Here is a 25348-nt window from a genome sequence, read left to right on the forward strand (position 1 = left end):
CAGAGAATGATTTATTTCAGCTTTTATTTCTTTCATCACATTCCCAGTGGGTCAGAAGTTTACATACACTCAATTAGTATTTGGTAGCATTGCCTTTAAATTGTATAAATTGGGTCAAACGTTTCAGGTAGCCTTCCACAAGCTTCCCACAATAAGTTGGGTGAATTTTGGCCCATTCCTCCTGACAAGAGCTGGTGTAACAGAGTCAGGTTTGTAGGGCTCCTTGCTCGCACACACTTTTTCAGTTCTACCCACACATTTTCTATAGGATTGAGGTCAGAGCTTTGTGATGGCCACCCCAATACCTTGACTTTGTTGTCCTTAAGCCATTTTGCCACAACTTTGGAAGTATGCTTGAGGTCATTGTCCATTTGGAAGACCCATTGGCGACCAAGCTTTAACTTCCTGACCAATGTCTTGAGATGTTGCTTCAATATATCCACATACTTTTCTTTCCTCAAGATGCCATCTATTTTGTGAAGCGCACCCACAACATGCTGCCACCCCCTTTTTCCTCCAAACATAACGATGGTCATTATGACCAAACAGTTTTATTTTTGTTTCATCAGACCGGAGGACATTTCTCCAAAGAGTACAATCTTCGTCCCCATGTGCAGTTTCAAACCGTTGTCTGGCTTTTTTATGGCGGTTTTGGAGCAGTGGCTTCTTCCTTGCTGAGCGGCCTCTCAGGTTATGTCAATATAGGACTCATTTTACTGTGGATATAAATACTTTTGTTGTACCTGCTTCCTCCAGCATCTTCACAAGGTCCTTTGCTGTTGTTCTGTGATTTATTTGCACTTTTCGCACCAAAGTACATTCATCTCTAGGACAGAACGCATCTCCTTCCTGAGCGGTATGACAGCTGCGTGGTCCCATGGTGTTTATACTTGCGAACTATTGTTTGCACAGATGAATATGGTACCTTCAGGCATTTGGAAATTGCTCCCAAGGATGAACCAGGCATGTGCTCTCCTTTTTGAGGTCTTGGCTGATTTCCATTGATATAGTTTAAGAAATTTGTGGAGTGGTTGAAAATGGAATTTGAATGACTCTGACCTAAGTGTATGTAAACTTCCAACTTCAACTGTGTATGTAATAAATAAATATATACACACACAATACTGTGAATAAAAGACTGATGATACCACAAACATGAGTCACGTAGCAAAAAAATGTAACTCCTTTATTTGGACTGTCTATCTGATCAATGCTGTATTTCAGATTATTCAAACAATGTGTGACAGTAAAAAAGTAGAGTGTGTAAGCATGGGATGCAAAATGTTCATTCATAAAACATTAGAATTTTTTTGGGGGGAGTCCGAATTAAATATAAATTGTACAAGACAGAGATGCAAAAAAAAAGCCTACAACGTACTGCTTATTTATTATGCCAGGCAGGGACATTGACCACATCTGACAGACCACTGGAGAGAAGGAGTCTCATGTATGACAGGCTGGCTATGTACCTCATAATTCTGCTTGGCATGTGAAAATAAAGCCTGACTCATGAAGTGCACTTTCTAACCCATTTCACTGGAATGTAAACATGGGGGTAAACATATTCCTTGGCCAGTTGTTAGTGTTAGGCTAGACTCAAACTCACATATTATGGCTCAGATTGGCCATTTCATCCCTCTCTGCATCCTAAACCCCTGGCATGAACAGACTCAATTTAGCCTGGCCTAAAGAACTAAGCCTTTTCTACAAGTGGACTGGCCACCTCCTAAATGGAGGACTTACTTCAGGTGCCATTGTATGTATTGAGAGAAATTACAACCTGAGCCATATTACATGTCATGCTAGTATGAATGTATTATCAGTTTAATAGCTTAGATTGAGATCATTGGTTGCCTATCTGAATCTGAAATTTGTGAACATTTTTTAAACCATTCGACTCTTAGTGAGCATGAATCTATTCATAAAGTCAGATCTATCCAAGAGCCAGCTCAGAGGAAAACCATGACGACTAGGACACTACTCTGGCTCAATAGCCAATCAGAGAGAGAGAGAGAGGAAGCTGTCACTGTGCAATTCAGGTGATATCAACAGTCTATCAGCCTGCTGCATCTGACAGTTCAAACACACAAGGCCAGGCAATATCAGTCTTCTCGTCACTCAAACTTCAGGAGCACAGAGCAGAGGGTACAACAACATACCCTCATACAGGTCTCAGTCACTAGACACTAGTATCTAGTCTAGTGAGAATGATGATTACAGCAAGTAGATAAGCAGCTGAGGGGGTAAAAGGCATCTGTCATTCTCTACCCAGCTAGCTCACGTGTTAGAAGGCTTAGCTACGAGCTTTAGGCCTTACATATTGAGGAGACAGTATATTAATGAGCACTGAAGTGCCAACAGTCATTTTCAGACCCATCATTACACATCACAGAACATGAAAGGGGCACTCCCAGAGGGAGGTAAACAGTGCTATTAGGAGGTATCGACATTGAACTCCAGTCCCAACATCTCTGCTCTCTGGAGGATTTGTAGACATTGAGCACTACTGTGACTGCAACACTGCCCTCTCTCAATATCTACAACAATCGTTCAATTAGTGTGGGGGAAAACATGCAATCATAGGAAAAAAGGACAAGTTATAAATATTAAGGGAGGGTAGTAAAAAAAAAAAGTGGTAAAGTCAAGCTTGTAAATAACCATGTTTACTAAACAAATAGCCCAGCCATGACTCTGCAGAAATAAAATACGAATGGATATCCCTGCCTCGTGATGCAACCAAAAGGTGATCCAAACGTTAAGACCATATACATACATGCACCTCCGCTCTGCCACATTCAAAGACAGAGGTTGTATAGGAGTTTCTGATTCAACACTGATACCACAAAATAAATGTTAGGGTTTTACAATTGGAACACAAAGAGATCCAAACAGGACATATTTCAAGCACCGTAAAAAGTTAGCCAGAATAGATTCCCACACTACGCTTTCTTACAGTTGCACCGGGGTCGGACAGGCTTCCTGTTTAGATTAAGACACTGCGGAGCCGGTGTGAGATGTTGCTTGGAAAACATACCTCAACCCAGGGATGAGAAATGCATTGTACACTGAATTGTCCCATTATCAACTGTTACACCAAGAATATTGAACGACTGCTAGTTTCATCCTCGTGGTAGGTAGCAGAAGCCTCAGCAGCCAGATTGGAATGGCAGTGTCAGCCAATCAGCTCCATTGTTGTTCAACGCGACATGCCAGTCCATAATGGCTGTTGTGGCTACTGAGGGCGAAAACGGCAGTTTACTTAAAAACTAGCAGTCGTTCAATATTCTAGATGTAACATTTGAGATAATGGGGCAATTTGGAGTACAAACACATTTCTCATCCCTGGATTGAGGTACGTTTTCCAAGCCATAGCTGTCTTAATCTGTCATCTTAAACTGTAAGTAAGCGTAGGGTCGAATCTATTCTGGCTACTTAAAAATTATGATTCATCAAATCTCTACACTGGCCATGTTGAGGAGAGGGCAGGGTGAGGTGGTGGGTAGTGGTTAATTCTGAGAGGCAGAGACAGCGCTTCCTTTGTATTTTTCAGAGCCAATCATAAATGGGACCTCTGGGTAGAAACAGAATTCATTAAGGTTCCTCACACAGCATAACATAGTGAGGTAACTACTTGAAAACAGATGCACCAACAGCTCCCCTCTTGGAATTCTTTTTTTCCCCAAATTTTCTTTACCAATGCAATTTCTCACTCAGGCCCCACATAGAACAAACCTATTCAGCCCTTATTCAACCCTGTGGGGTTTGCCTCGGCGCTTAACTTGCAAATGAGATACATCATCATTTTTGTAGTAGGGAACCAAATATCAATGCAGACAAGTTCCAGCCGACACGTTACCTTCAAACCGCCATTCTTTAAACAATTACCATGTATACTGTCGCATTGGCCACTCCAAAAATCATTCTAACATAGGGATTCACACAGAGCCCTTCTCTTTGGCCTAGTAGAGGTGGAGAGGTGTCAGAGCCAGTAATACCCATGTTGGGGGTAAACCCATGCTGGGTACGTGAGGGGAATGAGCCAGGGTGTTGGGTGTCTCTACGTAGGGACCTAACTAGCTCTGGCTGTAGCTGGGTAGGGTGGTTGTGTAGACAGCTGTAGTTGTGTTTTAGGATCAGAACAGCGCTAAAGGCTGGTCGTGTTTTAGGATCAGAACAGCGCTACAGGCTGGTCGCGTTTTAGGATCAGAACAGCGCTACAGGCTGGTCGCGTTTTAGGATCAGAACAGCGCTACAGGCTGGTCGCGTTTTAGGATCAGAACAGCGCTAAAGGCTGGTCGCGTTTTAGGATCAGAACAGCGCTACAGGCTGGTCGCGTTTTAGGATCAGAACAGCGCTACAGGCTGGTCGCGTTTTAGGATCAGAACAGCGCTACAGGCTGGTCGCGTTTTAGGATCAGAACAGCGCTACAGGCTGGTCGCGTTTTAGGATCAGAACAGCGCTACAGGCTGGTCGTGTGTGATTAATCACTGTTCTAGTTCCCAATTCCACAGAGTGTGTGGGAGGTCAAGTGCCTTACTCCTGGTCGGGAGACCCTGGCGGTACAGTTACAGTATCTGGGGGTGAGAGGCGTGGCTCTGCGTGTTTCTGGGAGGAAAAGGGGAGAAACCTGTAAGATAGAACACCCTTAAGACAGCACCAATCCTCCATTTTCCTCTCAGAGCTCAACAATCTGAGCCTCATTCTGCTCGTTTTAATGTCACAGTCCTGCAGAAGACATTGAGCATGTTGCACAAGTAACCTCTTCTCCCTCCTGTAATATAATAGTCATCTGTATTCCATTTATAATAAACTTACTTAAGTATAATAAAGTAGAAAAATATCAGAGAACATATACAGTTGTCGTTTTGTAGTGACCATTTTGCTTTGTTTTTTAAGCATATATTTTTGTGCTGGGCAAGAGAAACTGAACAGGCCTCAGTTGAAGTGAAGTGTCGGTTTGGTTTCTTCTTTTCACTGCTTTTATTTTCAAATTGTTGATGTTCGGTCAATTCCATCTACAGGAAGGAGGATTGGGAAGAAATTTATAATAGATACAAAATGTATTATTTTTTCATTTTGATTTCATATCGTAACTTTATTTCACTCTCTGCCAAATTCAAACTATTCAACAACATCAGAAAATTCCAGTTAACCTAAATGTGGTTTTAAATATCAGCGTCATAACACTTCCAAGAAGTTGGGTGTGGGAGTGTAAGACGTGTGTTTTGACTCACCTCCTAAGGCATGCTCTGTCATACTGAGGCACAGTGACTCCAGCGTGGGGTTGATCTCCAGGTCTGCACCTGGAACTTGGCATTCTGGGAGACGAGACACAGGTCACTCAGTTACCCTGCTTGTGTGTGTACTATATCTGGACCAAAAATCACTTCTTTTTAAAAAACTGACAGATGCATTAGATATGGAGCCGTGTGAATGCGGTTTGTAGGGCTCTGTGTGGGATGTGTAAGCTGCCGTAAAATTGGGTTTAGAAGGCTGTGGGTGAAATGCATAAAGACCATGTATGATTGGGTTTGGAAGGAGATATCGCTGGGATATAACAGGAAATGTGAATGAAGGTTGTAGTGACACATGCATGTGTATGTGTAAAAGGACAGTGGGAATAGAGATTGGTGCAAGGTGTGACTAGTATGTGTAAAAGACCGTGGGAATAGAGATTGAAGCTATGTGTGTCTAGTATGTGTAAAAGACAGTGGGAATAGAGATTGAAGCTATGTGTGTCTAGTATGTGTAAAAGACAGTGGGAATAGAGATTGAAGCTATGTGTGTCTAGTATGTGTAAAAGACAGTGGGAATAGAGATTGAAGCTAGATGTGACTAGTATGTGTAAAATACAGTGGGAATATAGATTGAAGCAAGGTGTGACTAGTATGTGTAAAAGACAGTGGGAATAGAGATTGAAGCTAGATGTGACTAGTATGTGTAAAAGACAGTGGGAATAGAGATTGAAGCTATGTGCGTCTAGTATATGTAAAAGACAGTGGGAATAGAGATTGAAGCTGTGTGTCTAGTATGTGTAAAAGACAGTGGGAATAGAGATTGGAGCAAGGTGTGTCTAGTATGTGTAAAGGACAGTGGGAATAGAGATTGAAGCTATGTGCGTCTAGTATATGTAAAAGACAGTGGGAATAGAGATTGAAGCTGTGTGTCTAGTATGTGTAAAAGACAGTGGGAATAGAGATTGGAGCAAGGTGTGTCTAGTATGTGTAAAGGACAGTGGGAATAGAGATTGAAGCAAGGTGTGACTAGTATGTGTAAAAGGACAATGGGAATAGAGATTGGAGCTAGGTGTGTCTAGTATGTGTAAAAGACAGTGGGAATAGAGATTGGAGCTAGGTGTGACTAGTATGTGTAAAAGACAGTGGGAATCGAGATTGGAGCTATGTGTGTCTAGTATGTGTAAAAGACAGTGGGAATAGAGATTGAAGCAAGGTGTGACTAGTATGTGTAAAAGGACAGTGGGAATAGAGATTGGAGCAAGGTGTGGCTGGTATGTGTAAAAGACAGTGGGAATAGAGATTGGAGCTATGTGTGCCTAGTATGTGTAAAAGACAGTGGGAATAGAGATTGAAGCTATGTGTGCCTAGTATGTGTAAAAGACAGTGGGAATAGAGATTGAAGCTATGTGTGCCTAGTATGTGTAAAAGACAGTGGGAATAGAGATTGAAGCTATGTGTGCCTAGTATGTGTAAAAGACAGTGGGAATAGAGATTGAAGCTATGTGTGCCTAGTATGTGTAAAAGACAGTGGGAATAGAGATTGAAGCTATGTGTGCCTAGTATGTGTAAAAGACAGTGGGAATAGAGATTGAAGCTATGTGTGCCTAGTATGTGTAAAAGACAGTGGGAATAGAGATTGAAGCTAGGTGTGTCTAGTATGTGTAAAAGACAGTGGGAATAGAGATTGAAGCTCGGTGTGGATGGTATGTGTAAGACAGTGGGAATAGAGATTGGAGCTAGGTGTGACTAGTATGTGTAAAAGACAGTGGGAATCGAGATTGGAGCTATGTGTGTCTAGTATGTGTAAAAGACAGTGGGAATAGAGATTGAAGCAAGGTGTGACTAGTATGTGTAAAAGGACAGTGGGAATAGAGATTGGAGCAAGGTGTGGCTGGTATGTGTAAAAGACAGTGGGAATAGAGATTGGAGCTAGGTGTGACTAGTATGTGTAAAAGACAGTGGGAATCGAGATTGGAGCTATGTGTGTCTAGTATGTGTAAAAGACAGTGGGAATAGAGATTGAAGCAAGGTGTGACTAGTATGTGTAAAAGGACAGTGGGAATAGAGATTGGAGCAAGGTGTGGCTGGTATGTGTAAAAGACAGTGGGAATAGAGATTGGAGCTATGTGTGCCTAGTATGTGTAAAAGACAGTGGGAATAGAGATTGAAGCTATGTGTGCCTAGTATGTGTAAAAGACAGTGGGAATAGAGATTGAAGCTATGTGTGCCTAGTATGTGTAAAAGACAGTGGGAATAGAGATTGAAGCTATGTGTGCCTAGTATGTGTAAAAGACAGTGGGAATAGAGATTGAAGCTATGTGTGCCTAGTATGTGTAAAAGACAGTGGGAATAGAGATTGAAGCTATGTGTGCCTAGTATGTGTAAAAGACAGTGGGAATAGAGATTGAAGCTATGTGTGCCTAGTATGTGTAAAAGACAGTGGGAATAGAGATTGAAGCTAGGTGTGTCTAGTATGTGTAAAAGACAGTGGGAATAGAGATTGAAGCTCGGTGTGGATGGTATGTGTAAGACAGTGGGAATAGAGATTGAAGCTCGGTGTGGATGGTATGTGTAAGACAGTGGGAATAGAGATTGAAGCTCGGTGTGGATGGTATGTGTAAAAGGACAGTGGGAATAGAGATTGAAGCTCGGTGTGGATGGTATGTGTAAGACAGTGGGAATAGAGATTGAAGCTCGGTGTGGATGGTATGTGTAAAGGACAGTGGGAATAGAGATTGAAGCTCGGTGTGGATGGTATGTGTAAGACAGTGTATATGACGTTTAGAAGAGGTTGTGGTAATGTTTGGGAAGGGGGTGCTAGGATCCTACCGTGCTGCTGGAACAGGAGCATGGTTTGCGGGGAGGTGTGGACAGGGAGTGAGTGGGTCCGTTGCACGGAGCTGCGACTCTGGCTTGGCATGCTGTTGCTGCCCCCAGGGTTGGCAAACCACAGGTTCTACAGGGACAACAGAACATCTCTCATCACAAACATGCCACTCATCCTATATGTTCTACACCGTGTTAGTCTTCCCAGCACGATGACTACAAAGAGACTCTTCCAGCTATGATAATGAACCAATGCATATCAAAATGCAGTGCCTAACCCAAGTGTTTCCCTGGGTATTGCATTGATTAAACTGTCAGCACTTTCTGTGGTTGCACTTGTTAATCTGTCAAAACAAATGTTGTCTAAGGAAAGTTCATCACCCTGTGGGTATAATAATGTGTAGATCAATAGAATAATGTTCAATCTAATGTTGGCTAACTAGCTGCAACCCTCAATGAAAAAGACTTCTTAGAAAATGATTTATCTTGTGAATGAATCTGACTTTCCTATAAATTAACTTCCGTGGGTGTATCCCATGCCAACAGGCTATATGACATATGATCCCATCCTATGACTGACCTGTCTGCCCTGGCCTGGCAGTGTGGGGCTGGTGAGGGTGTGGCGTGGGGAGGCAACCCCAATGCCACCTGGACTCAGGAGCCCCATGCGCCCGGCAGGGAGGCCACGAGGCGGCATCTGGAATGCCCTCTGCCCCCTACGTGCCAGACCCCCAGCACTCACAGAGCCTGCTGTGGGGAGGGAGTTGGAACCATATGCCCAGCTAGAGGAGGCAGAGAGAGAGAACCTGAACAAACTGCATACTAAAGTAGCAGAGAGAGCATGGCACAAAAACTCAGCTGCCATGACAGTGATAGATTAAAAGGAGAAGAGAAGTTCAGTGGTCTTACCCTTTCTGTCGGTACACAGGCATGTCCAGCATGGCTTTCCTTGGGAACAAGCGGAGCAGCTTGAGAACCTGCTGCTTCCAGGAGACCAGCCTCTTCCTCTGAGTCTCTGTGAAAGCCTGAGAGACGGAGACAAGAGAAAACTGTAAGAGACAGACAGATATAGTGATAGAGAGAGGGAGAGATGGTGAGTGAGAGAGAGAGAGAGGTAAAAGAGGGAGAGGTAAGAGAGAGTGAGCGGTAGAGAGCACATAGCAGCAAAAAACTAAACAAAAAAACCCATTCCATTACTTTCTTAGTGCAGTGAAAGTTATTTTTACAACATACCGTTGAGAGTATCATTACCTGTTTTTATACATTGGTTGCAGCCTTGTCACATTTTAAACTACCAGCTGGCTGAATGTGACAAAGATTAAATGTATTTATTTTATAGATGTGGTTTTGCGCAGTCTCACCTCATGTGTCAGACATTTCTCAATGAGCTGCAGGTAACAGCTGATATTCTCCTCGTCAGGCCTGGACACCAGTAGCTGAGTGCACACTGCAACACATGGACAGGAGGTTCACACAATGCAACACAACACCAACACACACAAACCCTCCAAAACTAATTCCAAACAAAACACATCAGCACACATCTCACATCCACAAAAACCAAGAGCAACATTTGTCCAAATGCACGATATACAGTGCATTCGGAAAGTATTCAGACTCCTTGACTTTTTCCACATTTTGTTACGTTACAGCCTTATTCTAAAATGGATTACATGTTTTTTCCCTCTCAATCTAAACAAAATACCCCATAATGACAAAGCAAAAACAGGTTTAGAAATTATAGCAAAATTATGAAGACACACCCTCCCGCAAAAACATATTACCTTAACATACAGTTGAAGTAGGAAGTTTACATACACTTAGGTTGGAGTCAATAAAACTTGTTTTTCCAACCACTCCACAAATGTATTGTTAACAAACTATAGTTTTGGCAAGTCAATTAGGACATCTACTTTGTGCATGACACAAGTCATTTTTCAAACAATTGTTTACAGATTATTTCACTTATAATTCAGTCAGAAGTTTACATACACAAAGTTGACTGTGCCTTTAAACAGCTTGGAAAATTCCAGAAAAGGTTGTCATGGCTTTAAAAGCTTCTGATAGGCTAATCAACATAATTTGAGACAATTGGAGGTGAACCTGTGGATGCATTTCAAGGCCTACCATCAAACTCAGTGCCTCTTTGCTTGACATCATGGGAAAAATCAAAAGAAATCAGCCAAGACCTCAGAAAAAACAGACCTCCACAAGTCTGGTTCATCCTTGGGAGCAATTTCCAAATGCCTGAAGGTACCATGTTCATCTGTACAAACAATAGTACGCAAGTATAAACACCATGGGATCACGCAGCAGTCACTCCGCTCAGGAAGGAGACGCGTTCTGTCTCCTAGAGATGAACGTACGTTGGTGCGAAAAATGCACATCAATCCCAGAACAACAGCAAAGGACCGTGTGACGATGCTGGAGGGAACCGGTACAAAAGTATCTATATATCCGACATAACCTGAAAGGCCGCTCAGCAAGGAAGAAGCCACTGCTCCAAAACCGCCATAAAAAAGCCAGACTACGGTTTGAAACTGCACATGGGGACAAAGATTGTCCTTTTTGGAGAAATGTCCTCTGGTCTGATGAAACAAAAATGGAACTGTTTGGCAATAATGACCATCGTTATGTTTGGAGGAAAAAGAGGGAGACTTGCAAGCCGATGAACACCCTCCCAACCGTGAAGCACAGGGGTGACAGCATCATGTTGTGGGGGTGCTTTGCTCCAGGAGGGACTGGTACACATCACAAAATAGATGGCATCATGAGGAAAGAAAATTATGTGGATTTGTTGAAGAAACACCTCAAGACATGACTCAGGAAGTTAAAGCTTGGTCGCAAATAGGTCTTCCAAATGGACAATGATCCCAAGCATACTCACAAAGTTATGGCAAAATGGCTTAAGGATAACAAAGTCAAGGTATTGGGGTGGTCATCACAAAGCCCTGACCTCAATCCTATAGAAGATTTGTGGGCAGAACTGAAAAAGCATGTGCGAGCAAGGAGGCCTACAAACATGACTCAGTTACAACAGCTTTGTCAGGAGGAATGGGCCAAAATTCACCCAACTTATTGTGGGAAGCTTGTGGAAGGCTACCCGAAACATTTGATCAAAGTTAAACAATTTAAAGGCAATGCTACCAAATACTAATTGAGTGTATGTAAACTTCTGACCGACTGGGAATGTGATGAAAGAAATAAAAGCTGAAATAAATCACTACTATTATTCTGACATTTCACATTCTTAAAATAAAGTGGTGATCCTAGCTGACCTAAGACAAGGATTTTTACTAGAACTGAGTTTAAATGTATTTGGCCAAGGTGTGTGTAAACTTCCGACTTCAACTGTACGTAGTCAGACCCTTTCCTCAGTACTTTGTTGAAGCACCTTTGGCAGCGATTACAGCCTCGAGTCTTCTTGGGTATGACTCTACAAGCTTGGCACACCTGTATTTAGGGAGTTTCTTCCATTCTTCTCTGCAGATGCCCTCAAGCTCTGTTAGGTTGGATGGGAAGCGTCGCTGCTAAGCTATTTTCTCCAGAGATGTTCGAGTCCGGGCTCTGGCTGGGCCACTCAAGGACGTTCAGAGACTTGTCCCGAAGCCACTCCTGCGTTGTCTTGGCTGTGTGCTTAGGGTTGTTGTCCTGTCGTTCACTTTCCCCCTCAATCCTGACTAGACTCCCAGTCGCTGCCGCTGAAAAACATTGCCACAGCATGATGCTGCTTCACCATTGGGATTGTGCCTGGTTTCCTCCAGATGTGACACGTGGCATTCAGGACAAAGAGTTCAATCTTGATTTCATCAGACCAGAGAATCTTGTTTGTCATGGTCAGAGTCTTTTAGGTGCCTTTTGGCAATCTCAAAGCGGGCTGTCATGTGCCTTTTACTGAGGAGTGTCTTCCGTCTGGCCACTCTACCATAAAGGCCTGATTGGTGGAGTGGTGTAGAGATGGTTGTCATTTTGGAAAGTTCTCCCATCTCCACAGAGGAGCTCTGTCAGACTGACCATCAGGTTCTTGGTCACCTCCCTGACCAAGGCCCTTCTCTCCCAATTGCTCAGTTTGGCCAGGCTGCCAGCTCTAGGAAGAGTCTTGGTTGTTCTATACTTCTTCCATTTAAGAATGATGTAGGCCACTGTGTTCTTGGGGGCCTTAAATGCTGCAGACATTTTTTGGAACCCTTCTCCAGATCTGTCCCTCAAAACAATCCTGTCTCAGAACTGTACGGACAATTCCTCCGACTTCATAGCTTAGTTTTGCCTCTGACATGCACTCTCAACTGTGGGACCTTATATAGACAGGTGTGTGCCTTTCCAAATCATGTTCAATCAATTCAATTTACCATAGGTCGACTCCAATCAAGCTGTAGAAACATCTCAAGGAAGATCAATGACAACAGAATGCACCTGAGCTCAACTTCAAGTCTCATAACAAAGGGTCTGAATACTTTTGTAAATAACGTGTATGTTTCTTTATTTTTAATATAGTTGCTAAAATGTATAAAACCTCTTTTCGCTTTGGGCTATTGTGTGTAGATTGATGAGGAACATTTTTATTTAATCAATTTTAGAATAAGGATGTAACGTAACAAAATGTGGAACAGTCAAGGGGTCTGAATACTTTCTGAATGCACTGTACAGTCGTGGGAAAAGATTTGAGAATGACACAAATATTAATTTTCACAAAGTCTGCTGCCTCAGTTTGTATGATGGCAATTTGCATATACTCCAGAATGTTATGATGAGTGATCAGATTAATTGCAATTCATTGCAAAGTCCCCTTTTGCCATGCAAATTAACTGAATCCCCAAAAAACATTTCCACTGCATTTCAGCCCTGCCACAAAAGGACCAGCTGACATCATGTCAGTGATTCTCTCGTTAACACAGGTGTGAGTGTTGACGAGGACAAGGCTTGAGATCACTCTGTCATGCTGATTGAGTTCGAATAACAGAATGGAAGCTTAATAAGGAGGGTGGTGCTTGGAATCATTGTTCTTCCTGTCAACCATGGTTACCTGCAAGGAAACACATGCTGTCATCATTGCTTTGAACAAAAAGGGCTTCACAGGCAAGGATATTGCTGCCAGTAAGATTGCACCTAAATCAACCATTTATCAGATCATGAAGAACTTCAAGGAGAGCGGTTCAATTGTTGTGAAGGCTTCAGGGCACCCAAGAAAGTCCAGCAAGCGCCAGGACCGTCTCCTAAAGTTGATTCAGCTGCAGGATCGGGGCACCACCAGTACAGAGCTTGCTCAGGAATGCCAGCAGGCAGGTGTGAGTGCATCTGCAGGCACAAGTGAGGCGAAGACTTTTGGAGGATGGCCTGGTGTCAAGAAGGGCAGCAAAGAAGCCACTTCTCTCCAGGAAAAACATCAGGGTCAGACTGATATTCTGAAAAAGGTACAGGGATTGGACTGCTGAGGACTGGGGTAAAGCCATGTTCTCTGATTAATCCCCTTTCCGATTGTTTGGGGCATCTGGAAAAGAAGCTTGTCTGGAGAAGACAAGGTGAGTGCTAACAGCAGTCCTGTGTCATGCCAACAGTAAAGCATCCTGAGATCATTCATGTGAGGTTGCTTCTCAGCCAAGGGAGTGGGCTCACTCACAATTTTGCCTAAGAACACAGCCATGAATAAAGAATGGTACCAACACATCCTCCGAGAGCAACTTCTCCCAACCATCCAGGAAGTTTGGTGACGACCCATGCTTTTTCCAGCATGATGGAGCACCTTGCCATAAGGCAAATGTGATAACTAAGTGGCTCGGGGAACAAAACATCAATATTTTGGGTCCATGGCCAGGAAACTCCCCAGACCTTAATCCCATTGAGAACTTGTAGTCAATCCTCAAAAGGCGGGTGGAAAAACAAAAACCCACAAATTCTGACAAACTCCAAGCATCGATTATGCAAGAATGGGCTGCCATCAGTCAGGATGTGGCCCAAATGTTAATTGACAGCATGCCAGGGCGGATTGCAGAGGTCTTGAAAAAGAAGGGTCAACACTGCAAATATTGACTCTTTGCATCATCTTCATGTAATTGGCAATAAAAGCCTTTGACACTTATGAAATGCTTGTAATTATACTTCACTATTCCATAGTAACATCTGACAAAAGACACTGACAAAAGACACTGAAGCAGCAAACTTTGTGGAAATTAATATGTGTCATTCTCAACACTTTTGGCCACGACTGTACACGTACTCAGCCCTGTAAAAGCCTTTTTCCTCTCTTACCTTTACCCATGACACGCGTGAACTGCCCAGCAATGTCGCCGTCTGAGATGGGTGTGGCTGAGGACTCTCCGTCGCAGGGAGGGGGGTTGTGGGGCTGGAAGCCCTCCTGGGCCAGGTCCTTGTCCTCCCCAGGGTTTGTGTGGTCTGAGGAGGATCCACTCCCCTCCATATCTCTGTGGGAAACACTGGGAGGGCTGTAGCTGTAGACCTTGATAGGGGTGGTGATAATCTGCTGTAGTTCCTGTAGGGCGTTACGCAGGTTGCCCCCCTCCAATATATCCTGTTGGATCAATCATAGAATTATCTTATTAGCAAAGCGGTCTTGAAGTGTGACAGGACATTTTCACGGAACTTGCTGGTTAACTTTTAATTGAAAGAAAATGTGAGTCGTATCATATCTAAAATATTGGTGATAATTATAGTGGATATGTTCATTTACATTTAATTGGATTTCTTGAAATAAGCCACAGGGATCCAAATGGAAACTAACAGTTAAGTTGTTCAGAACAGCATGCCTATCATGAGATAAAAGTGAATCTGAAATGCTTTTAAAATAATAGTGATGACAGTATGTGATTTACCTTCTCTAAAGACTTGAGAACGCTTGGCCTCTCCCGTAGCTTCTGGACACTCAGGGCTATCTTGTGCCGCGCACCTTTGGTCACATTCTGGAAGAAGATGAAGAGTTAACAAAAGGAGGAATCATTGCTCACAGAAACATGGACATCCAGATATCCAGTTACTAAATAACACTTCTGATCACCATCTGTTTCATTAAAGCTATGGAGCAGAGCCAAGACGTTTATCTGTGCTGGGGAGGCTGTGTATAACTCTATAACTCTATGCAGCGATGATTCATTTCATGGCTCATTGAGGTATCACTATGCTGGACAAAAAATTGGCCGTATCTATTCAACACTGATGAGGAGGGCAGGGGAAAGAGAGGACTAACGAGAGAAGCTGACCAACCTGTGACAAACGATGACAAACCTGTGACTCCAGGTGGTGCTCTGTCAGAATCATCATCTCCTCATAAGTCATCTGGGAGAAAAGTGCTGCGTACTTATGAAGACGGAGGCTCTTCAGCCACATGGGTACATCTGAAACAGAAAGTAGAAAAACAACATGCTCAGAAGTTATTCTTCTCCTGCTGAGTCCTTGTAACTCTAGTCCATGAACAATGAGAAGGATAGAACTGTAACGAATATTATACAACAGGTGGGTCTAATCCTGAATGCTGATTGGTTAACACAGCATTCCAGGCAGTGTCTATTCCACAAGTTGCCACCGGCTAAAATCTATGACATCAAAATGCCTATTTACTCTGTTCCACCTGACTAATCCACTGTGTCATCAGCCCAGCCAGGCAACATAGAAACTTGATCTCCACTATAAAAAGTATCAAGACCTTATCTCACATTTCTTTAAGACTAACATGTAGTTTTCCACAGCGGAGATTTGTATAAACCTTGCTGTCTGTCTCTCCGACATTTACGATATTGTTTCACTATTCAAATTGATTCTCCTGTTGTCCCATAGTAATGATCGAGTCGGGAGTCGACGAGACAGACAGGCAGGCAGCGGTTCTCAGCCAGTCGAAATGATGAATTAGCTGGCATAATTTTTATGGATATATACAAAAGAATGTCAATTGAAAAAAGGTCAAAAAAACGCAGCTAATTTGCAGTCTTTCCAGCTTCAGTTTGAAGTTATTGTGTTACTGTAGCTGTGTTGTTGACTAGCTCCTCTGAACAACAGTGTCCTGACGAGTGAGCACATTTTCTATACCAGGCGAAATTGTGCCTCATTAGCTCATTGTTATGGACGTATCCAAATAAATGTCACTAGTAAACAGCTTAAACAAACGCAAATACTTTGCTGTTATTCTGGCTGACTACGTTAGCCGTAGTTGGCTGGCTAGCAAGCAAGGGATAAGTACATTGCCAGCCAGTATGGCAATGGAACATTTAGAACGAACGACTGGGTCGCGTCCATTGATACAGAACAAAAAGACTGAATGACTGGGTCGCGTCTTCAGCAACCATAGATGTGTGTCGGGACTATATATTGTGGAAGGATGAAATAGTATGAATAAATTAATCAAAATATTTTTTTTAATGAAAATATGTCAATCATTATATGTTGGTAACACGTTGTATAAAAGTGATGATACCTGAGAAGCCGGTGTTTGGAGACTAACAACACCTGTGCCAATATATCCAAACACCGGCTTCTCAGGTATTATCACTTAAATAGATACTGCTCTGGAATGCTTGACGTATCTGTGCAGTGCATGTCAAAATAGTTGGAGAACGCTGTCCTACTTCATTTTCATGGACATCTGGAGCACACAAACAAAAAAACTGAAACACGAGTGAGACCAAAAAAATAACATCCCACTAACTGGGCAATTCAACCATCGCCAAGTGCAGTAGCCATTGGCATGTCATGGCTTTTGCCAGAGTGAAATACCAACAACAATGTGACTGACCCTGGCCTGTCGTTGGCTTTGAACACCTAGTGTATTATGGTTGACCTCCTGACCTTTCATGCCACTGCCATCCTCCTGGAAGGTGTTTCTGGAGCCCTGGTCCTCAGTCTGCTCGCTGCCTGAGGATGCCACACTACTCTGGGGGGACAGGGGGGCGTGGTCAAAGGCCTGTCGCCCCCCCAGGTCGTCCTGGCTCAGCCAATCTGCGCCACAGACCTGGGAACTGGAGGGGATTAGGGACGAGGACCTCTTCAGGGGACTGGGCTGGCCCATCTGACCCATGCCTGGCAGGGGACACAGTAGGGTCAGGATGTTAGAGACAATCACAGTAAACCATCCCTTTAATGAAGGCTAGGCCTAAACAGAGAGATTCTTTAGATGTGACAATCATTACAAAGATCACAGACTAAATAGTTGATTAATAGCATGATTACATAACTACATGAAGAAAAAGTTGTATTGCATCTCGGTTATGTTTAGCATATTCCTATTCACCCCAACAACACGTCCTTGCTCTCCCTCAGTCTGTCTTGGTAGGAGATGTGAGCCACTGACCTGCGTTGTTGCTATTTATGGGACTGGGCATCCCACCCTGGAAAGACATGTGTCCGTTCTGCCCTGCAGGGGAGGAGCTAGAGGAGGGGGGCTTGTCCAGCCAGCCATGGCCAGGGTCCAGGACCTCTGCTGGGCCCGGCCACTCATCTGAGCCCTGGCGGGGATGGTAGGGGCCAGAGGGGGGCCGGGAGGGCGCTGGGTAGCCGCTGGAGAGGTGCTCCTCCAGGTGGTTGAGCCACATGGCCAACGAGGTGCGGTCGTCCAGGGTGGTGGCCGGGTGGATGAGGGCGTAGGACAGCAGCTGTCTACTCTCTTCCACAAACAGACTGCTCTCAATGGTGTGGCTCAGCACCTTCTGCAGCAGCTTCATGTACTCACACTTGGCCTCGCTGTTGCGGGGCTGCAGCAGGGGCAGGTGGGACAGCAGCAGGGACACCGCCTTTTCCATGGGTTCCAGGTGCCACTGGCTCACAATATCTGGAGAGGTGAAGGACAGAGGGGCAATTGTTTACAAGTAAAATACATTTTTACAGGTTGTAGGTCTATTTGTTACATGGTTTTTACACCATAAGATAGGGTATACCGGTAATACAATATGACTAATACAATAGGGTTTCAAATGTGTTCTTCAGAAATCTGCAGTTATTAGCTACCTGCATTGTTGGCCTCAGCCTCCAGGATGTGGATCTCAGTGCAGTCTGCCAGCCAGTGCTCCAGGCAGATGTGCAGGAAGCGGGCCTGGGTACGAGATGCTCTCTTCAGCAGGGACAACAGCGCCACCGTCTGCTCACACTCGTTCCAGCCCTTGAACCAGTCCGTCAGGATGCCCACCTGGTCTCGGAACATCATGGCGAGTTGCCAACAGGAAGGGGGGTGGGAATATGTGGGTGGGGGTTATGGGGAAGACTGCTTGCTCACACACAGGTTCACTCTGGCCCCGCTCAGTGGCTGCTTTTACACAACAGTCCTGGGATCCCCTCAAAGTGGAGCGAGGGGCCCTCACATGGTTCAGATGGAGGAGATGGGGGTGCTGAGGGGAGGGCTGGGAGAGTGTGTGTTAAATCCAGCTGGTTGTGTCTTAGACAGGAGGGTTCTCTCTCAGGTGCATCAGTATCAGCATCATCCAAATCCTAACAAATCAACGGAAAGGAAAACTACATAAAATACACTGAACAAAAATATAAACATGTAAAATGTTGGTCCCATGTTTCATGAGCTGAAATAAAAGATCCCAGAAATTGTTCATACTCACAAAAATAGTATTTCTCTCAAATTGTGCACACATTTGTTTACATTCCTGTTAATGAGCATTTGTCCTTTGCCAAGATAATCCACCCACCTGACCGGTATGGCATATCAAGAATCTGATTAAACAGCATGATAATTTTATTAAAACCATTTTTTTTAAAACCTTTATTTAACCAGGCAAGTCAGTTAAGAAACAATTTCATATTTTCAATGACGGCCTAGGAACAGTGGGTTAACTGCCTGTTCAGGGGCAGAACGACAGATTTCCTAGAGGCTGAGGCCTTTTTAGCTCGGGGGTTTGAACTTGCAACCTTCCGGTTACTAGTCCAACGCTCTAACCACTAGGCTACCCTGCCGCCCCATTACACTGGTGCACCTTGTGCTGGGGACAATGAAAGGCCACTAAAAATGTGCAGTTGTCACAACACAATGCCACAGATGTCTCAAGTTAATTGACATGCAGACTGCAGGAATGTCTACCAGAGTTGTTGGTGCCAGAGAATTGAATGTTCATTTCTCTACCATAATCAGCCTCCAACGTTGTTTTAGAGTATTTGGCAGTACGTTCAACCAGCCTCAACTGCAGACCACAGGTATGGTGTCTTGTGGGCAAGCGGTTTGCTGTCAACATTGTGAACAGAGTGCCTCATGGTGGTGGTGGGGTTATGGTATAGACTGGCATTCAATCACCACCTTCCGGAGACACCTGAAACCCCACCTCTTTAAGGAATACCTAGGATAGGATAAGTAATCCTTCTCACCCCCCCCTTTAAGATTTAGATGCACTATTGTAAAGTGACTGTTCCACTGGATGTCATAAGGTGAATGCACCAATTTGTTAGTCGCTCTGGATAAGAGCGTCTGCTAAATGACTTAAATGTAATGTAATGTAATGGCATTAGCTACGGACAACGAACATAATGCTAAAAAAAACAATACAGTAATGAGATCCATCCCGAGGCCCATTTTTTAAAAAGGTATCTGTGACCAACAGATGCCCATCTGAATTCACAGTCATGTGAAATCCATATATTAGAGCCTCGTAATTGTATTTCAATTGACTGATTTCCTCATATGAACTGTAACTCAGTAAAATCTTAGAAATTGCATGTTGCGTTTCTATTTTTGTTCAGTATAATTTAACTAGGAATTTGATGCTAGTACTGAACCCTGATCATGACGATGAAATCCCAATACCAGAAATGCTGTTCATGCAATAAATTGAACTAACCAATATTAACATGGTGGCATGACTACCACAGACCACAGGCTTAAGTCAGGGCAGTCTACAAAACACGTTTTTTTGTGGTTATTTCAATATACTGTGGCTCCAATATAATAACCATAATGTGAGACAAACGCAAACTTACAAAAGGGGCCAATCACGAAATCTGACACTAATCACGTTTCCATCCAGTTTCAGAAATGTTGACAGAATGTTTGTTCGGCATGGTGGGATATTTCTGCGTCGGTAAATGAATGATGAGACAAATAGCGGTGGAATCTATTTATTGCGCATTTGTTGATTGAACAACCATGTCAAGGTATATTTGCAGTCACGCGATGCTATGTTGTGTGGTCTTCCCACTACTTTAAAAAGCATTCCGTTTATTAGGCTACAGATGCCATAAGTTATAATGAACTTAACAGGGTGGTGAAAGTGCACGGTGGTGAGCGTGACGCTCCGTTTCAATAAATATTTAAAGTAGCCACCCTTTGCCTTGATGACAGCTTTGCACACTCTTGGCATTGTCTCAACCAGATTAAACTGGAATGCTTTTCCAACAGGGTTCCCACATATGCTGAGCACTTGTTGGCTGCTTTTCAAAGTGCACAGTGTTTCCTCCGACACATTGGTGCGGCTGGCTTTCGGGTTGGATGCGCGCTGTATTAAGAAGCAGTGCGGCTGGTTGGGTTGTGTATCGGAGGACGCATGACTTTCAACCTTCGTCTCTCCCGAGCCCCTACGTGAGTTTTAGCGATGAGACAAGATAGTAGCTACTACAACAATTGGGGAGAAAAAGGGGTAAAATTCACAAAAAAAATTAAAAACTATGACAGACATCATGAGATTTTTTTCTCCCCAGAAAATCACATTGTAGGATTTTTAATGAATTTATTTGCAAATTATGGTGTAAAATAAGTATTTGGTCAGCTACAAACAAGCAAGATTTCTGGCTCTCACAGATCTGTAACTTCTTCTTTAAGAGGCTCCTCTGTCTTCCACCCGTTACCTGTATTAATGGCACCTGTTTGAACTTGTTATCAGTATAAAAGACACCTGTCCACAACCTCAAACAGTCACACTTCAAACTCCACTATGGCAAAGACCAAAGAGCTGTCAAAGGACACGAGAAACAAAATTGTAGACCTGCACCAGGCTGGGAAGACTGAATCTGCAATAGGTAAGCAGCTTGGTTTGAAGAAATCAACTGTGGGAGCAATTATTAGGAAATGGAAGATATACAAGACCACTGATAATCTCCCTCGAACTGGGGCTCCAGGCAAGATCTCACCCCGTGGGGTCAAAATGATCACAAGAACAGTGAGCAAAAATCCCAGAACCACACGGGGGGACCTAGTGAATGACCTGCAGAGAGCTGGGACCAAAGTAACAAAGCCTACCATCAGTAACACATATGCCGCCAGGGACTCAAATCCTGCAGTGCCAGACGTGTCCCCCTGCTTAAGCCAGTACATGTCCAGGCCTGTCTGAAGTTTGCAAGAGAGCATTTGGATGATCCAGAAGAAGATTGGGAGAATGTCATATGGTCAGATGAAACCAAAATAACTTTTTTGGTAAAAACTCAACTCTTCGTGTTTGGAGGACAAAGAATGCATCCAAAGAACACCATACCTACTGTGAAGCATGGGGGTGGAAACATCATGCTTTGGGGCTGTTATTCTACAAAGGGACCAGGACGACTGATCCCTGTAAAGGATAGAATGAATGGGGCCATGTATCGTGAGATTTTGAGTGAAAACCTTCCATCAGCAAGGGCATTGAAGATGAAACGTGGCTGGGTCTTTCAACATGACAATGATCCCAAAAACACCGCCCGGGCAATAAAGGAGTGGCTTCGTAAGAAGCATTTCAAGATCCTGGAGTGGCCGAGCCAGTCTCCAGATCTCAACCCCATAGAAAATCTTTGGAGGGAGTTGAAAGTCCGTGTTGCCCAGCAACAGCCCCAAAACATCACTGCTCTAGAGGAGATCTGCATGGAGGAATGGGCAAAAATACCAGCAACAGTGTGTGAAAACCTTGTGAAGACTTACAGAAAACGTTTGACCTCTGTCATTGCCAACAAAGGGTATATAACAAAGTATTGAGAAACTTCTGTTGACTTATTTTCCACCATAATTTGCAAATAAATTAATAAAAAATCCTACAATGTGATTTTCTGGATTTTTTCTCTCATTTTGTCTGTCATAGTTGAAGTGTACCTATGTTGAACATTTACAGCCCTCTCATCTTTTTAAGTGGGAGAATTTGCACAAATGGTGGCTGACTAAATACTTTTTTTGCCCCACTGTATGTATTTTTTATTCAGTACATGAGAATTTCTGCGCAAAAGTGTTCATGTGCACTAAGTCAAAAGATGCCCTTTTAAAGCAGGTTTGTTGCAATCCTACACATTTTGCCATGGGCCACAAAGAAGGTTTAGCAATTTTATAACTTGTGTCATGCAATTCTACTTATTATGCTCTAGGGCGGAGAGAAAAATTTGCAGTTTTACAACTAACTCACTGCAATTCTAAACATGTTGCCATAGGGTGGAGGCAAATGTTTGCTGTTTTTAATATGATAACTCATGGGCCCTACCCCACTACCACGCTTACTACAAGTTTAGATAGCTAGCCACTAGACTAATTTACCAATCTAAAAACATTTTGTTGACATGGGCGGGCTAATTGAGTGACTGCTGATGCACAACCAAATTTCAAAATTGCAACTTGTGAATTAGATTATTCTTCCAACAGTAAGTTGAGACCCCGACTGAGTAACTCATTTTATTTTATTATTTAAATTGGTCTGCAGGCCTACAAAAAGAAGAGGCCATACGCACCAGTTGCCCATCCCTGATCTTGGCTACACTTGTGCTCTAGCCAACAGCTCGCAGAAGGCACCAATACCAGAGTGGGCACATGCTATATAAAGCATAACACATGTGAGGAAAATAATCAGTAAAGTTGAAAATATGATGGAAACACATTTATCTTGTATTTTTTATTCCTTACATGAAAAAAAACAACTTTTGTAGTAAAACTATGTGCACTACCTCATCGCGTACTGCTTTTAATCTGCAACAAGTCAATTTGATAGAAACATCTGGTAAAATGTGCACGCCCTTTATAGTATATTCACATGAAACTTTTGCCAATTGGATGGAAACCTAGCTAGTGTCACTCTGTTACCGTGGAATTGCCAGAGTAAAGATGGTCTCTGTACAACACGCTAATATTTAGGCCAGCTAATCATAATGCAGGATAATCAGCTTCATGGTGCAGTGAAAGTAGAGCACATTATTGCCAGCATCATCACTTCAGCATCAACACAGAGAACTTCCATGCAGTATGCATGCACATTTCTATTGACCATTCAGCCAACATCTGTGAATGTTTGATAAAGCCAACATCTAAGCCTAACTGCCCAGTCAATGCATGAGTTTGTTTGACTTGAAGCAAAAAACAAAGACTACATTATCTACATGCAATCTACATGGCTGTTATATATTCTTAGAACAATAAATACTAAGTGATGACTTGCAATACAGCTTGTTTACAAGGTAAAGTAATGGTGTCACAGGTTGCCAATAGGCCATGGCATGATCAATCAAATCTGAAACAGTCATCCAACCATCCCAGTATTGCAATGACCATCTGAGTTGTGGGTATATAACTTGCAATGCCTAGTTGTTATGTTTCATTTACATAAATAGAACATGCCTGGTCTCATAGGCTAGACTTAACATAGTACATTTAAATCCGGGCACTCAAACTACCATAATATGTTATGTTTGGTATGGTTACACCAGACAGATGCTAACTTATGGTAAAAACGAAAGTAGGGTGGTTGTCGTGGGGTGGGCATATAACGAGAACGTCTAGCAACCCAAAGGTTACGAGTTGGAATCTCTTCTCTGACAACGTTTTAGCTACTTTGTAACTACTTAACTAACCCTTCCCCTAACTCCTAAACTTAACCCCAACCCCCAGCTAACGTTAGCCACCTAACCATAATTCAAAAGATATTGTACGTTTTTGCAAATTTGTATAATATATACGAATTGTAATTCGTAACGTATCATACGAAATGGATGTTAGACATCCACAAATTAATACATACCATACGAAACGTGACATACCATACTAAATGGGGTGTCTCGGATTTACGTACAGAATCATACGAAGCGTTCTGATACCAGCCAGCAACCTATAGATATTTGTCCAAGTTTTAAAAAAACAGAACGTAACGTTAGTAGCTAAATTCTGGCCAGGATGGTCTGTATTAGTAGTAACTAGCTAACAAATAGGAGGGGTATGTTATTCTAACTAGGCTAACGTTCGCGTAAGACAGTCCATAAACAAGGGCCTATCTACAGAGCTAACGTTACTCATCTACGTTAGCTAGTTTGTTGGTAGACGTAGCAAGTTTGCCAGTAACTATGTCAAACGTAACTAGCTAACGTCAACTCGCAGCCTTACCTATGCAAGTTAGCTTGCTAGCTACGTTTGACCAGGTCATACATGTAGTTAGCTAAGCTAGTTGGTCAGAAAACGTAAAAACAAACCTGTGTGACAACGGTGACGTTTCCAGGGTACGGCTGTTACCAGTGTGTATTTGATGGGCTGGGGGGCAGTTAGCTAGCTAAAAAAAACTAGCACCAGGCCTTCACCGTGTAAATTGATGGGGGATTCAGGAATGGTAACGTTGCCGTTGGAATGTCTCTCTATTTTTCATCTCGTAAAACGACATTTGAGTCCTCGCGTTGCAAAGGTTCCCCATGGTCCATTTAGAAAAAAACACGTCAGATTACTTACATTATATCCACATCCCATTCTCCAACCTCTAGCGGTTGGTTTGTTTACCTTCTTTGTAAATTGTCACTTGTTAGCTAAAGTAGCAGGCAGCTATTGCTTCATTTATAAACGCTGGATGAGACGAAGATTTCGATCCAACAGATGTCGTTGGTTGCTTTGAAAAGAATGATTTTCTGATGATTTCAAAGATAACATTTAAAACAGTCTAGCTATGTACAACATGTTTATTTGAACACAGAGAAATAGAGAAAGTACGCTTGGCTCAATCTAGCTAGCCAACTTCGATTCAGAGTTGACGCAACGTCGGAGACCAACGTAGTGGCGTTTGGGCGGGGTAAACAAAGAGAAAAGTCCCCCATCTAGTGGATTAAACGCAAAAACCCACACCACTACTAAACTGAAGTTGATCGATATGATCACAGAGTATCCATTATATTGACCAGATACTCAAGTGGCCACTCTTAACAATGGAAATAAATGTCTTAAAAAATGGAAGGCAGTCGGGAGGAGGCAATATCAGGTGGAACGATTCTAGCCAATGAGAGGGCAGACGCATGTGAACAACAGGCACAACTCCAATATAAAGTGTTTTTTCTCAAAGTTGCCGGCATATTACGTGTCCTACTTATTTCAGTGGAGTTGTAACAACCTAAGCATTACGAAACTTCTATTCGATCAAATAAGCCACACGTAGCAAATAATC

The 25348-nt window shown here is 43.0% G+C and overlaps 1 protein-coding gene across 2 annotated transcripts; it reads right to left on the reverse strand.

Moving 5' to 3' along the window:
* Positions 1 to 1160: 1160 nt before the first annotated feature.
* On the reverse strand, positions 1161 to 25054 carry LOC123992719 (protein Smaug homolog 2-like). Of its 2 annotated transcripts, none has more exons than XM_046294169.1 (13): positions 24396 to 25054; positions 18009 to 18485; positions 17356 to 17832; positions 16854 to 17084; positions 15279 to 15409; positions 14891 to 14977; positions 14310 to 14589; positions 9425 to 9510; positions 8973 to 9088; positions 8644 to 8845; positions 8067 to 8193; positions 5235 to 5318; positions 1161 to 5015 (listed from the first exon to the last, which is right to left on the reverse strand). In XM_046294169.1, exons 2-13 carry the CDS (start codon positions 18202 to 18204, stop codon positions 4987 to 4989), a joined length of 2046 nt encoding a protein of 681 aa, XP_046150125.1. In that variant the 5' UTR covers positions 18205 to 18485; positions 24396 to 25054; the 3' UTR covers positions 1161 to 4986. The 2 variants fall into 2 exon arrangements, with proteins under 2 accessions (XP_046150125.1, XP_046150126.1); XM_046294170.1 differs by having other exon boundaries at positions 15300 to 15409; positions 24396 to 25053.
* Between the last annotated feature and the right edge of the window lie 294 nt (positions 25055 to 25348).

This window comes from Oncorhynchus gorbuscha, linkage group LG13 (genome assembly GCF_021184085.1).
Source record: "Oncorhynchus gorbuscha isolate QuinsamMale2020 ecotype Even-year linkage group LG13, OgorEven_v1.0, whole genome shotgun sequence".
Lineage (NCBI taxonomy): Eukaryota > Metazoa > Chordata > Actinopteri > Salmoniformes > Salmonidae > Oncorhynchus > Oncorhynchus gorbuscha.